The sequence below is a fragment of the Sciurus carolinensis genome, chromosome 4, assembly GCF_902686445.1.
Source record: "Sciurus carolinensis chromosome 4, mSciCar1.2, whole genome shotgun sequence".
Lineage (NCBI taxonomy): Eukaryota > Metazoa > Chordata > Mammalia > Rodentia > Sciuridae > Sciurus > Sciurus carolinensis.
Window position 1 is genome coordinate 138,289,170 of NC_062216.1, and position 16,087 is coordinate 138,305,256.

At 32.8% G+C, this 16,087-nt stretch overlaps 1 protein-coding gene across 6 annotated transcripts in view; it reads left to right on the top strand.

The window, feature by feature from the left end:
* Ptprq (protein tyrosine phosphatase receptor type Q) overlaps window positions 1–16,087 on the top strand; it is a 219,088-nt gene that overhangs the window by 66,693 nt on the left and 136,308 nt on the right. For all 6 annotated transcript variants that reach the window (XM_047550026.1, XM_047550029.1, XM_047550028.1 and 3 more), the window contains 7 exons: window positions 593–738; window positions 4,871–5,039; window positions 6,666–6,956; window positions 7,173–7,448; window positions 7,813–7,964; window positions 10,860–11,001; window positions 13,589–13,858. In XM_047550026.1, coding sequence (XP_047405982.1) covers window positions 593–738; window positions 4,871–5,039; window positions 6,666–6,956; window positions 7,173–7,448; window positions 7,813–7,964; window positions 10,860–11,001; window positions 13,589–13,858 — 1,446 coding nt within the window. The remainder of the gene's footprint in view (window positions 1–592; window positions 739–4,870; window positions 5,040–6,665; window positions 6,957–7,172; window positions 7,449–7,812; window positions 7,965–10,859; window positions 11,002–13,588; window positions 13,859–16,087) is intronic.

Sequence of the window (16,087 nt, forward strand, 5' to 3'; positions counted from 1 at the left end):
TAGTTATGTGATGTTGGAAAGCTAATTAATCTTTCTTTGCTTCTATTTCCCATCTATAATGTGGAAGCAATATCATTTCTATTTCACATGGTTCTTATGAGGATTAAATAAATTTATGATTGTAAGTGCACTCAACACAATACTTACATGACACACAACAAACACATCTGTAATTTCTGTTTGTTAAATGAAAGAAAATGCATGAAGTCAGCTCTCTACCTTTGACCTTTATTTTCCAGTTTCAATTAAAGGAGATTTCATGTTATGTTTTCTCTATTGGAAACTTGTTATAATGTTGTTTTAAAATCTAGAGTAGTAGGTAAGATTTAGAGCCAGGGTAGTATTTTATGAGTAAAGAAATCTGTCTGTCCTCTGCTTAAATATTGGTATGGTAGGGTGGCCCCAATGAGTCTTCTGGTAGGATAAGCCAGGGTGGATTTCACTTCTGACATCTAAATAGGTACCAAGTTAAGTTGTTTTTAAAAAATAATTCTCATTACTTTAGTTTAATAAGTATAGGAAAATCCAGGTATTTCAGACAGTACTGGAGGCCAAAAGTACAGTTTTTTTTGTTCAATTATTTGTTTTATAGCACCCAGTGATCCTCCCAGGGATGTTCATTATGTAAATCTCAGTTCTTCATCAATAATTCTCTTTTGGACACCTCCTTCAAAGCCTAATGGGATCATACAATATTATTCTGTTTATTATAGAAATACTTCAGGTACTTACATGCAGGTAAGAACTGAATTTTCTCTTATTACATTCTTTTGTTTTGTTGCTAATATAGACTTGCCTTGGTAGAAGAATTTACTTATTTTACATTCATAATTGTGCATAGACATATTTTATAAAACTTTCACTAATGGAAAAATGTGGTGGAGAATCAATACCCCACACATCTATATCAGTTTTATGTATATTTAAATAACAATGAAGATGCCACCTATTTAAAATTTTGTATGTAAAGGTGGCCCTCAATTATACTTCCTCTAAGAACCATTCTCTAAAGTGCTGGGGTTCCTTTATTCTCAAAGTTATTTTTCTTTTTAGGAGAGTACCAGGAATTGAACTCAGGGGCACTCAACCACTGAGCTACATCTCCAGTCCTGTTTTGTAATTTATTTAGTTGTTTAGCGCCTTGACTTTGCTGAGGCTGGATTTGAACTTGTGATCCTGTCTCAGCCTCCCTAGTCACTGGAACTACAGGCATGTGCCATGGAGCCCGGCTCAAAGTTATTTTCATAGCTAAAACCATTTTCATTTGGTTTGCTTACAATATGAATTGTTTTAGTGTTTGGATATGTTTGTGTTCTTCTTCCTTTACAATTTTTTGATTATTGTCAAGATGTTATTGTTATTATAATATTATCATTGTTTAAAATCTGGTCTAATGAAGATCATAGTAATATAATTATTTTAAATTTGTGGTGTGTAAACTTCTCGGCTTGTACTGATTGCAGTGGGCACTTTCTGGGATGTGAATGATGATAGTTATAATAGATAAAATGCATTTAATTTAGAAAAGTATTTTCAATATTTTTCTCACAGAATTATAGTATTTATCCAGATTAAGTTTTCACAGAACTCTGTAAAGGAAAAAATTGGAGTGGTTGCGATTGAATCAAAGGTAAAGAGAGTTAGAAGATAATTTGGAAAACATTAGAGGAAATTCTGCCATTTATAGAATACATACTGAGAAATTATTGACTGCATGTTGATAGTGATTTTGGCAAGCCTTTGTATCTTTTTAAGTAACAGGAGTGTAGAGATAGAACTTTGTACTTCTGAGTTGCCTAATCCTGTTGGTGCTTGACAACCCAAGATGAGTCCTAGAGTCAGCTCTTGTGTGTGACAACCTCTGGGACTGAGGCAAGGCTTGGTTTAGTGCAGCCACGGTGCATTGCAGGCTGGTGAATAGTTCGGGGCAGAACTTTGCAAGCCATCTCCGGATTAGCCCAGTAGAGAGAACAAGTCCAGAGGCTGGTTCAGTGTTTGCATTCTGCCCTCTAAAGCTGGGGTTAAGTGCAACTACTTAAAACTTCATGCCAAAAAGAAAACTACTTTATAGAAGACATGTAGGTATAGAAATAGATGTAATTGTACAAATTTTAAAAACAAATTCCTTAAGAGCAAACAGTTTTCTGTTTTACATCAAGCAGTTTTTACCTTCCTTTTTGTTCTGCTCTGTTTATGGAAGAAAAAATGGAGACTAGGGAGGCAATTTTTTACCACAGTATTGTATACAAATTTAACAATATTCATTATATCATAAAAGACATTCAAATTGCCATTTTTCTTCTTTCATGCATTTAACAAGCATTGCAAAATAGTTTCTATAGTTCTACATCTTAGCCATGGTTTTGCCTCCGTACAATTTGCTTACAGCTTATATATGATTATATCTGGTTCTCTTTGTCCACATCTAAATGATCAAGTACAAACATCTAACTATGGTTTCAACATGCTCTTCTAAACATATATATTCAAACTTGGGTATATCATATGATCCCATTTGCAATTCGTCTGTCTTAGAACATGTTATCTTTTAAGTCATCTTAAGAATGCTTTTAAGTGTGACAGCTGCAAGAGGGCACAGGCTAATGTTAAAATGTTTGAGAAGTATAGTCTCATATTGCTTAAAGTTCATTCCTGCTTTAAAGTATTCCTAAGGTTATTGTTAAAAATAGCATTAACATCTTTGCTACCTGAATTTCTATTTTGGATTGGTAGAAGAAATCCTCTTAGCAAGAATTGTATAGTTGAATAGGCATATAGCTTTTTCCTTGTTCTTTCTTCCCTTCATTCCCCTCCCCACAGAATTTGTAGAATATCTCATACTGGGTAAGTCAGATTAACTCCTATTCCAGGTATCTGCTGCTTTTCTTAGCTCCCTTATACTGTAGCAAACACTTTGAAGAAAAAGGACATGTGACATTTATCTTTCCTTTCCCTCATTTTCCTGGAACAAGGTCATGCATAACTTTAATGCTCAATAAACACTTTAATAGAAAAAATATAAAATTATTTTAATTGCAAACATTTTCAGAACTTATAGTTTTGGAACACCTGCATTTGGAGTGATCTTTACTTCTTATCTTAGTGTACTTAATCTCTCTACCACTACTTGGCAATCCATCTTGTTCTTCCTTCATTTGTCACACACTGTGTTTTGTACAGATTATTAACTCTTGTCCATTTTAATTACTACCAATTTATGTCATGTCTTTTCAGTGTGCCTGGCATGATGCCTTATATAAAAAGCACTAAGTAATTTTGGTTGATTAATCAAATTTGAAAGCTTTTTCTAAATACTTTCTGAATATATTTGTATAAACCAAGGAATAATCCCTAATTAGATAATTAGAAACAAAAGGCATTTTTGGGGGCAAAAGTAAATAGGTGAACGAAATAATCATCTGGATAATTGATCTCTTTTAATAAATTTGTTACATATCTATGCATGCTGAGTCATACAACCCAGCAGGACTTCTGGTTGATTCAAAATCATTCATTACTCATTAGTCATCAAGGTCGTAGGTAATTAGCATAAATTCTGCAACAAAGAAAAATTAAAATTTATAACAAGAAGCTTTAATTAATTAATACTTTTAAGTTATACTTTATTTTAGCCAGTTATTTCATGTATAAAATAAATGTATTGGAAGGCATTACAATTTGTACATCTTATTTTGTTGGTTGTTATATGACTTTATTATGTCTATTTCCAAATAAGTCACCAAAAAATGGAAGTAAATATTTATTTCACTCACTCTTTTCTTCCCTCAAATACTGGCAAAAGAATCACAAAAGTTTGCAGAATTTAATTTGTGAATAAATTTCAGAACCATCTCGTCTATAAACTTGGCCAAACTGATTATACTGCTATCTATTTTAAAAAAAACTATTACCACTGTTGTTTTCATTGTATGCCAACTATGGTATTAATTGCTTTATGTGCCTCATTGTAATCTAATCCTTGAAGCTCTCTGTAAGTGGAGATGATTATTTGCTTTTTATAGTTGTGGGAAGAGAAGTTTCTAGATTAGATAATCTATCCAGGGCTTCCCTGCAAGAACTTGAATGTAAGGTCTGTGAAACTCAAAGATTTCCACGTGGGTTGGGATGATTCAGATTACTTAGTGTAAACAGACATTAATATAAAATTATACTAATTTAATGTGTGCTTTTAAAAATCGGTTTTCCTTTATTTCAGAATTCATTTTGCTTTATGTGTTTTGTTTAAAATTTTCACCAGAAGGAAAACAATTGCATGAATTCCTTAAATATTAAAAAAAAAATTCTTTAGGATAAATATAACTATCAGGAAAGAGAACTTAAGTTTATGTCATTCTGTACATTAGAGAGTGCATCTGTTTTCCCTTTGTGCCCCAAGATTGTAGAAAAGAGGACTCACTAAAGATGCATAATAATAAATATTTGAGTTTATAGAAAGAGGCAAACACTTTCATAATTCCACTATCATTAATGGGAGGAAAATTTAAAAGTTTTATAATATTTCCAAACTTGTTTAAAAACAGTGAATACATCGAAAAATACTTTAGTGTTTCATAAGGAAAACTGACACTGATCAATACAGCTATAGTGTTTTCACTTGGTCACTTGACTATTCCCAACATAAGCTTTGAATTTTTGCTCTTTGTTATCTTGTTTATTGATTTTTTAAAGAAAATTTTCTATCATCTATTCTTTTAAAGCAAACATATTTCCAGTTTAATTACTGCAATGAAACTAATCTATATTATTTTCCTAAAAATTAATATATTAAAGAAAAAGACAATTACTTTGGAACTTTCATGTATACCAAAAACACATTCTGAACCTTTAAAATGATATGTTTATTTTTCAGAATTTTACACTCCATGAAGTAACCAATGAGTTTGGCAATGTGACCGTTTCTGCAATAATAGATGAATTGGCAATATTCAGCTACTATACATTTTGGTTAACAGCAAGTACTTCAGTTGGAAATGGGAATAAAAGCAGTGACATAATTCAAGTGTATACAGATCAAGACAGTATGTAAATGAAAAATATTTATTAATATTAATTAAATTACTTTAAAACTTTGCGATTGTTTCACATATTGGTAATAAAATCTTTTTAGGCATATTTATCATTATAAGAATTTGGAAATTCGTTTAAGATAGAAAACTGTTACAAAAACAATACCCTGTTCATTTCATGAATTCTGCTACCATACATTCATTAACATTTTCTTGCTTTTATTGCTTCAAAATATGTCACAGTCCTGCTATTATAGACATGAAAAACGCTTCTGTATACAAGGATGAATTTTCTAATAGTTAATATTTTTGTCCTTCTGCTTTAATAACATGTTTTTTTAGTTCTCCAGCAACTTGCTTCCTTTTCAGACTTTGAATTCACATAGGACCTCATGCAGCACGTTTCTTTCATTGTATTCATGACTAATATACTCAGAATAGCCTTTTTTTTTAACTCAATAGAAATTTCTTGTATACAGTTTCTGCAGAATCCTGTTTGCACTGAATATTTTGAAAACTATAATGACTGAAGTTCTTAAATTTTTTTTTCAGCTGTGACAATACAATAAGTGGATCATTGCCTATTTCCTTTGTGGTTGTTTCTGTTGTCTATTTATTTTTAAAGATTAGTCTCCTATTGAGAAATGAATCTGACCTATGTTTCTGATGACAGTAAAATTCCATATTTTATTATTTGGAAGGCATAAGCTGACAGACACTACAAGCATGAGAAATGAATGCTTACCTTGTTGGAAAAAATCTTTTGAATAGTTGACAATTTGATCAATGAAATACAATAAATAGGTGGAAATGTAAATTTGAGAAGTGTTTAGCAAAAATGTTTTAGTATAATATGTGGTCAATATCATTTTGGGCTTTCTTTAAACATATCTCTCCCAAGATTTTTGCAACCTATAATGTCTTAACAAGTATAATTATAGCACATGAATAATAAGCATTTTACTATATACTGCTCCAGGTAGGATTTCAAATTTACATTAATAAAGGTGAGTCTCAGAATACAGCTGATAGCTGAGAACTAGAACTTTTATAAGTAGAGCAAATTCTTCAGCTACAAATGTGGGTTGGTAGTCTGTTGACTGGAGAGATCTTGTTACTTGAAATCATAAAACCCTAGTATTGGCTATCAACATGAGCTTGAGCAAGTCACTTATTGCTGAGTATGTTTCCTCATACGTTCAATAGGATAATCTTTAGAAGAAAGAAGCCAAATATTATTTAGACAATACAGACTGCCAAAATATTTAAATACTTGAGCATACATGCACTCAATTTTCTCTCTCTCTCTCTCTCTCTCTCTCTCTCTCTCTCTCTCTCTCTCTCTCACACACACACACACACACACACAGTCCATGCTGCAAGAATGAAAAGTCAAGAAAAGATTATATAAAAATAATTCACACATGTATTAAAGATGGCAGGGTTCATTTTGAATAATTCTCAAGTAATTATTAAAAGATATTTTATATAGGTGATGTTTACCACATCTGCATTTAAAAAATAATGTAAGAACTGTCATGTAATAGATGCCATTTCAATGATTGTACTCAGTTTGTGCATATAAATTCTAGTTAGGATAACCGATGATTTTTATATTTTGCTCATTACCTATCATAGTACCCGAAGGGCTTGTTGGAAACCTGACTTACAAGTCTATTTCGTCAACTGCGATAAATGTAAGCTGGGTCCCACCGTCTTACCCAAATGGTCTCGTCTTCTACTATGTTTCACTGAACTTACAACAGATTCCTCGCCATGTGAGACCACCTCTAGTTACATATGACACCAGCATATATTTTGATAATCTGGAAAAATACACTGATTACATATTAGAAATCACTCCATCAACTGAAAAGGGATTCTCTGATACCTATACCGCCCAACTACTCATCAAAACTGAAGAAGATGGTAGGCTAGACCCTTTTATTGCCTATTAATCAGACTATTGTTCTCTTCATTTATATTACTTTTTATAAGAAGCATTATTCTTACAACTATGTACTCTGTTCTCAAGTAATGAGCCTTTCAATAAACATGTTCTAAGTTTCTTAAAATTAAAAATCTGCTAAATTTTTATTGCTAATTTGCTTTTGTTTCATTTAATATTCTCTTTTTCTTTTATAGTACCAGAAACTTCACCAATAATCAACACTTTTAAAAACCTTTCCTCTACCTCAGTTCTCCTATCATGGGATCCCCCAGTAAAGCCAAATGGTGCAATAATAAGTTATGATTTAATTTTACAAGGACCAAATGAAAATTATTCTTTTATTACTTCTGATAACTATATAATTTTGGAAGAACTTTCACCATTTACATTATATAGTTTTTTTGCTGCTGCAAGAACTGTTAAAGGACTCGGTCCTTCCAGTATTCTTTTCTTTTACACAGATGAGTCAGGTAAGCCGGAATCCACATTCCTTCAAATGATTTCATTGTTCCAGCACTTGCTCTTGCTCTAAGGAACAGCATGGAAAAAGAAATATTCGATTGTCTATTTGTAGCAGGCTTACAATTTTTCATCTACTTTGTCAAATTTCATTTCCTAATTTAATTTTCAGAATTAAGTGTTCCGTTTAAAGCTACTTTGGAGCTATTATGTTCCAAGAACAAAAACATAATTACTATGGTATTTGTTTCTGAAATTAAAAATATGATAATTTTCTAAATCCTTCTTAACTAGTGTCCTCGAGAAGCTGCAGTCACAATGCAATTTCAATGCTACAAGTTTATGAATAAAATTTTGTGATGTATTTTCCTACAGTGCCGTTAGCACCTCCTCAAAATTTGACTTTAATGAACTACACTTCAGACTTTGTATGGCTGAAATGGAGCCCCAGTCCTCTTCCAGGCGGTATTGTTAAAATATACAGTCTTAAAATTCATGAACATGAGAGTGATACTATATCATATAAGGTAGGTTGACTCTAATAACACATGTTTATTTCAAAAATTCTGAGATTGAATTAAAATTTTGGACATGTAGGTGGAATTGACTGCTTTAAAATTAAACAAAACCTTTCAAAAATATTTGTTTCTTATAACTTAAATATTCTTCTGGAAAACATAAGAAAGCATTTGCCAGATATGTAAGCTGAATACTAAACAATTTGTTTAGATTTGTAACTCCTGGACATTTATAGTTTAATAACTAATGGTACATCATTTTGTTAATGCTGGAAAGTATATAGTAATCTTTTTATGGCTTATTTAAAACCTGTTGTGAATTGCAATATATATCTATAATTATAAAAAGAAATACCAAGTGATTTTTTTTAACTTTTCTAAAAGCATTTATACTGGACTTTCAATACTCTTTCCTGATAGCATATTATCCTATACTCATTGATTTAAGATAAATACTCACTCTTTTACTTTCATTACTCATTTATTTATAACCCTAAATATTCCTTCCTTTTTCCATTTTTTTAGGATCCAGGATCAGTAAAAATTACCCCAAGAACCAATGTAACAAATGGTCTGAAATATATGTGGCATGATTGCTAGCATTTAATTGCCAAAATATATCATAATTATTTATCATTTATTTAAGAAAGTTTTCTTATTTTTTTTCAAAGATGGTTGGAGTCCTGGAATGTTCTTATTTAATTACAACAATAGCAATTCAGAAAGTATACAGTAAACATATTGTCCAATATTATATGTATTATAATTTATTACTATGGTAAATCATTTTTATAGCATATGCCATTTACAAAGTGAATAGTGAAAATCAAAAGCAGTGATTAAGGTTCTGTCATCAGGAACAAAGACTTTCTTTCTGGAGAACAGGATATTATTTTAAAATCTGATAGGTTAGGTAGAATTTAAATTACATGACTCCATAAGTATAGAATCTGTTTCCCAGAAGTGTGAAATTATATTCATGATACAAAGCCTCTAACCCTCTATTATCTATCTCTGGTTCAGTCTCAACATTTTCCTATTTTTTAATTTCCTTTGTCTGTACAGGTTGTGGGGAAAGGAAATATCAAAAGGAAAAAAGAATAATTTAACTGTGTAATCACATTCCTAGAATAATTGTGTATATGCACTGAAGTGTGACTGCATGTGTATGATCCTATCTCCTTAGAATGGCAGTCTCCAAAGCAGACACCCTTAGCAGAGTGCTAAAGCAAGGGTTTTGACCTCACATTACCTTGTTCTGACCTTGCCTTTGAGACTCACTGGGGTTCACTAGGGAAATGACCTAACCTCTTAAAACTAAGTGTCTTTAAGTTGTATAAGTGCAACTACTTAAAACTTCATGCCAAAAGGAAAACTATTTTATAGAAGACATTTTCCCTTCCATCAGTATTCATAATCTTATTTTCTTTAAAACTCCTTTTATGCTCTAATACTCTAATGACATTCTTACCTTTTGTAACATTCAGTTGATTACATCTGTTTTCTTCCTCTGCCTAGCTTCCACTCCCAATATGTTCCATTTTCCTTTCTTTTTCATCTACCCTACATCCTGACAGTATCAGTTTCTACTACCTTTTTTTTTTTTTATTCTGTTTTTTTCTTCTTTCAAATTTGGATTTGGGTTTGTAGAAGAATAATAATTCCAGAATCATTCCAAATGTTACTGCTATCTCAGTCAATTTACAGTGGTCCTCAGTGAGATCAATAGGTATTTAGGTCACTCAGAAATACTGAGTGACTATCCAAAAGTTACTCTCTTATCTTGCCTTGTAATCTGTTGAGTTCAATTCTTTTTCTGGGTATTAGTCCTTTTAATTAAATTTAAATTTACTTGTTTTATGTTTAATTTCTTCTCAGTCAGCAGTTGTTTGTAGATTTCTTTAGGTAATATAAAGTTTTCTTGATTTCTGGGACCATGTCTTATGTGTATTTAAAATCTGTAGGTCATCTATCAATACGCTTTGCAAGTAGTAAGCATGAAAAACAAGAGGAAATAAGGTGATACACTAAGTTCCTAATATATGCCCCTAGACATTATTTTAAAATGTGACTCTAATTGTAAGTGCCTCAAAACCTAATCTTCTTGTTGAATTTCTGCAACATGTTTTGTATTTTTACAGGTATAATTTAATAGTCTTAAACTTTTACCATCTAGGAAGTTGTCTTATCTCTATGATAATAATTGTTTCATCTTAATGGTTTTCTTTGGTTAAGATCATTATCTTTGAATGAAAATTTTACAGTTAATGGTAAATTTTTATGTGACAATGCATATTCTTTGGTCAATTGTGATAACTCTTGTTCTTCTCATTTTTTTGAAAAAAAATTATCAAATTAGAAAATTCAGAGTTGTCTGTAAAACTCCCAGTTGAAGCTCATGGAAGCAGGCATTTTGTTTATTGACTGCTTTATCCCCAGTGCCTCACATACAGAGTTGGTAATTGAATTAGTTTATATAGGCATGTTAATGTATATTAAAAAAGGAATTTTGAGGAATTCAGGATAATTCAAGTGTTGCTGATCAAGCACAAATTGGATTTAAATTGAAAGTCTGAATTTTTAGCAAATTTAAGGGAAATAATGAGTGTATAATTCCAAGTAAAAAATCAGAGAAACAAGATGGAAATAAAATACCCTAGTTTTTTTTTAAGTGACAGTCATGAGATTCCTCAAGACAAAGAGGTTACTGCCTAATTTATCCTTGTAGCCTAAGCTGAGCACACCCTGTAACCCAAAATAAATGTTAATATTCATTTTAATTAAAAATCCATTAACGCATAGATTAAATATAGAAGATTCCCGTATTGTATTAAAATATTTCTTCTAGTTGATGGTGCATTTAACTCAGAATCTTTTCTTTCTTCTTTCTTTTTCATTTTTCAGAATATTTCAGGTTTTCAAACTGAAGCCACACTTGTTGGACTGGAACCAGTCAGCACTTACTCTGTCAGCGTATCTGCATTTACCAAAGTTGGAAATGGCAATCAATATAGTAATGTAGTAAACTTCACAACCCAAGAATCAGGTGAGACAAGCTGAAATGTTTCCTTTTATACTTAACACGTTTTTTTCCCCCTCTCTCAGTTTATATGATTGTTTCATTATTCAATATTTCACTCAAAAGGAAATTGAATTTTAGTACTTTAAGTATAGACTGAGTTTTATTGGTGAAATCATATGTATGCATATATTTTTTTTCACCGTTTTTCTTTTGGAACTGAGAAAGTTGAAATAAGACTAGTTTTGTAACAAAGTAGGGTTCTGGATATCTGTGAAAATTACCTAATTCTTTTCTGAAATAGGTAGGAAGAGTGGGAGAATTAACTAGCAATCACTTTTAAGTTTTTATGTGTTAAACTTTTATGATGATTTAGGTTTTTATAAAACATCTGTATGTTTTTTTTAAATTGAGTAATGACATTTGAAAAGAAGGAGTCACTACATAAGCCCTCTACTTTTCCACAGTACCCATGTCAGGGACTGTGAAATATCTCTGCCCTAATTCACCATCATCTTACCTACTACAGCTCAGGTACTGATGTGTGCTGCATTTTGCCCTTGTGTGGAGACTGAATGGTTTTCATTTATGACCTACTTAATGGTGGCTTAAAAGTATACTTTTCCTTCTACCAACTGGTCTTTATATTTAAAGACATTTCTTCCTCACCTTTTTTTCTTGTGTCAGTTATGATCGAATGAGTGCAAATTCCTGTTCCAGTCATTTCTTCTTAGCATCTCTGAATGCACTCTCTCTTTTCAGTGAAACTCTAAAGTGAAACTAAAGACCTCTCACTGATGAATTAATAATTTTTACATTAACTTTTGAATACCTGAGTCTTTTTTAAAAAATAGCTTTCCTATAAGACTAGACAAATAAATAGTATTCACAGTGGAGAAAGTGCAAGCTCTGAAGTCAGAGTCTGAATTTGAATCTGAGCTCTGAGATTTTCTAGTTGTATAACCTCACAAAGGCTCATGACTCCCCTGAGTCCCTACATCCGCAACTGAAAAGAGGCTTATATCAGCTACAGCCATCTACTAAGGTCGTGGTTAAAAATATTTGAAAGACCCATATAAAGTACTTATTAAATTGTTAGACACACGGTAAATTACAGATGAGGAAGTCATGATTCAACCACACTGGATGGAAAGGGCCTTCAAAAAATTAGAGAAGAATTTGGACATCAGCCTTCTGAATACTAGTGAAAAGTGGAGATGACTGTAGGAAATGCATATCATAGTGAGTGATTGTATATAAAAACATCCAACTTAGAAAAAAAATTTAATATTTACATATGAGATAAATAAAAATCTTGTAGGAAGTACTCTGTAAACCTGTAAATATTTTTATCAAAAAGGATAAAATTATGCCACAAAGTTCTATACTCTAATTGGTTAAGTAATAGAAAAATTTTCACCTTTAGGCATTGTAACATCACTTGTTATTTATTTTGAAGTTCATAGAATCATTGAAATGGATGTTCATGATAACCAGGTTTATAAACTAAACTTACGCAGTTGTCAATTATCTTATGATAACTTGTTTTATGAAAATATTATTTCGTGTTTTTAAAAATAAGGAAATGCCTTAATAAATGATACTTGTTAGAGACCTTGATCATCCTAGAAATGATCTTTTCTTCATATACATTTTCCTAACTTTCTCCTTCTTTATGGATGCCTTTATCTTACAGAAGAAAAAAGGTTTATAAGAGATAAATTTATGCCATCAGAAAGAATTGTAGGCAAGTCACAGATTACTGGAGTATGCTTTAAATCACTATGTTTGCATAATGACAAGAAGTTATATTCTTTTACTATTATTAGTTTGTAATCTACAAATTAACTATATACTAATTTTCCTGCTACCATTCTCTTTTTACTGTAATGATAAAAGTTATCCTATTAGTACTGTTAGGGAACATCGTTGAACATTTCATGAAAAGTAACCAGTCTCCAATATGCAGTCGCTTTAGTGGACTTGAGTATTATTTTTCATCTAGGTCAACTAGATATAGTGGACTACTGAGAAATTGAGTTCAAGTAAATTCAAAGAGGTTTTAGGGAAAAAAAAACACCCTGGGACTGCTTAAATATTTTCTCTAATAACTTCTAAAAAGTTGGAGGATTAGGTTCTCAAGATTTTCCCAAAGAAGAACCCCAGTATAAAACCAAGACCCCTAAATTGGTTATGGGTTTTCCAGTACTGTAAATCCTGGATGTATCCCATTAGGGAGGAACCAGCATCTATATTTGCATAAAAAGGTATTGCTAAGATTGTACCTTTCTGATTAAGAGAACAGGTATTGACCACTATGTGGGCTTGAGGTGCTTCTGAGGATTTGAGAATGTAATTACTTCTTGGACCTAGGAAAATATTCAGTGACTGGTTCAATATTGTAAGCATTAACCAGATAGCATAGAAAGTCAGCCAATAGCATTTGATTCAATCTATGTAAAGAGCTTTTTGAGTGTACATTGAAAGATGATTCTTTAAATTTTTATTCTTTCTGCACTCCTAAACATGATTTCATCTATTATATAATTAAATTATTTACTGTATTTTATGCTAGCCATCAGTTTTAACTTTTGGCATATGTTTGTCTCTGAAGTTCCAGATATCGTGCAGAATCTGCAGTGTACGGCAAGAAACTGGCAGTCAGTTCTAGTGACATGGGATCCGCCCAAGAAATCAAATGGAATAATTACACATTATATGATAACGGTTGAAAGGAATTCTGCAAAAGCTTCTCCCCAAGATCTCACATACACTTTTGTAAAGCTTCTTGCCAACACCTCATATGTATTCAAAGTAAGAGCTGCAACTTCGGCTGGGGAAGGCAGTGAGAGCACCTGTAGTGCCAGCACACCTCCTGAGACAGGTAACTTACTGGAGGTGTTGAGCATTGGTAGGCAGGGTTGGGCACTAGTCACTACCATTTACTGCTGCAGCACTTTTATCTAACCATATAGGACAAATGTTTAAAATGCAGCACGTTCGGCCCTAGCCCTTATGCTACCTGCATCCAGCTGTGTAGCACATGATCCCCTCCCTCCACAGCACTAGAAGACTGCATGGAGGGGAAAAAAAAAAAAAAAAGAAAATCTGTTTTATTGAGTTTTTATCAATGTAAATTATTGCAATTTAAAAGAAGGAATGAATTTGCAGACTTCTCAGTTGGGATATTTTTTTAAAAATTATTTTTGTAGCATCATTCTAGATGCTTCTCTGGTTACAGGATCAGACTCATTTTCATATATTTTCTTTTGCTTTTATCATCAGACTATTTATAACAGAATGGGTCATAAGTTCTAGTTTAGAAGAAACTCTCCTTCTTTATGATGCTCCTTCCTATTACAATCTCCCTCTTCCTTCTACTTTCTCCTATTGCCTGCCTGCTCACATAAATTAAAACCCGATTCTTTCCTGGTAACACCACTTCCTTGGATAAAAAGCCCTAGTGGAAACTGTGGCCATTGGCACATCCAGTCCCCTTATGTTGAAGACCTCATTCCCTTTATGTTGGAAACCTCTTTCAACTTTTCCCCTCTTGTGAAATTGCATCCCCAATTTTGTTCATGTTTCCCACCTTGAGGCTGGAAACCCAGAGCTGTAGGACATGGCCTGCCTCTTCAGCATCTAGATGGACATCCTTTCCTTGTCATCCTTCCAGCGCAGTTTTCCTTCCACTGTCTTCTTCCTTTCCAGGCAGGAATGGCTACCTGTCACTAACCCCATCTCCTGCTTCTTAGGTCTCAAACCATGTCCTCTTGAGTTGTCTTCCAGAAAGATTGCCAACTGAGAAGATCCCACTGATTGTTTTCCTCAATCTGAGGGCTGCTGGATATTGTTGGGAAAAAACAGAAATCATTCTACCTTGTTTGGTGATGAATTAATCTTCATAATTGTCCCAACTGTTCCACCATCTTCAATGTGTCTCTTGTAAGAAAAGTCTGCCCATTTTCCATAGGAATGTTTTGCTCCCATTCTGAACCTAGTCTACCCCCTTTTTCATCTATATCTGATTTTATAATTTATTTTATTAATAGCATTAATGCTCTCTTTCACATCAAAAGTTATCCTTATCTCTATTATACTCTACAGATATCTTCTCTCAGAATATCCTTGCCTTCCTCTTTTCAGGGATCTAATGATTCATTTTTACTTCAATGTTATGTCTCAAACATTACTCCATCCATTTATTCTACTCTCTCTTGAATTTTATACTCTTTCTATTCCTCTGTCTCTTTCTCATGTACACAAATAGTTGGAACAATTCAGCTGGGAACTGGGTTGGCATTAATCTCAAGCATTCAGAAAGGAATATGGTACATGAAATGTCCTTTACCTCATTTTTCTGTGTTTATTCTTGATAATAAGTTGGATCCCAAACCTCACTGTTTATGTGATTCTTTCCCTTATTTCTCCTATATATTATTAGATCTTATCAATTGCATTCCTACCATGGTTCTTCAGTTTACCCCTCATCTCATCTTATCTCTTCTCTTCTATTCTGTTCTCTTCTTCCTCTCCTCTCCTCTCCTCTCCTCTCATCTCCTCTCCTCTCCTCTGCTCTCTTCTCTTCCTTCCCTTTCCCCAACCTCTTATCCTTCCCCTTTTCCTTCCTTCCTTCCTTCCTTCCTTCCTTCCTTCCTTCCTTCCTTCCTTCCTTTCCTGGATATTGAATCCAGAGGTGCTTTACCTTTGATCTACATACATTCTCAGTCCTTGTTGTTTAGACAGGGTGTTGCTAAATTGCTCAGGCTGGTCTTAAATTTGCAATCCTCCTGCCTCAGTGTCACAAATAGCAGGGATTACAGGCCTGCTGGGATTGCAGTCATGCACCGCCATGCCTGCCTACCCCTTATTTTCAATCTTGACTGTCACCATATACAGTAGACTCTTGTTACATCCTGTGTTGATAACCTCAGTAGCTGTATTAGTCAATTTTTCATCACTGTGACCAATATATCTGATAAGAGCAACTTAGAGGAGGATTTTACTTGGGGTTCATGGTTACATAATCCCCAAGGGCATGCCCCAGTGACCTACTTCCTCCAGTCATACTCCATATGCTGCCTGTAGTTACCACCTATAATTTATAAAATTA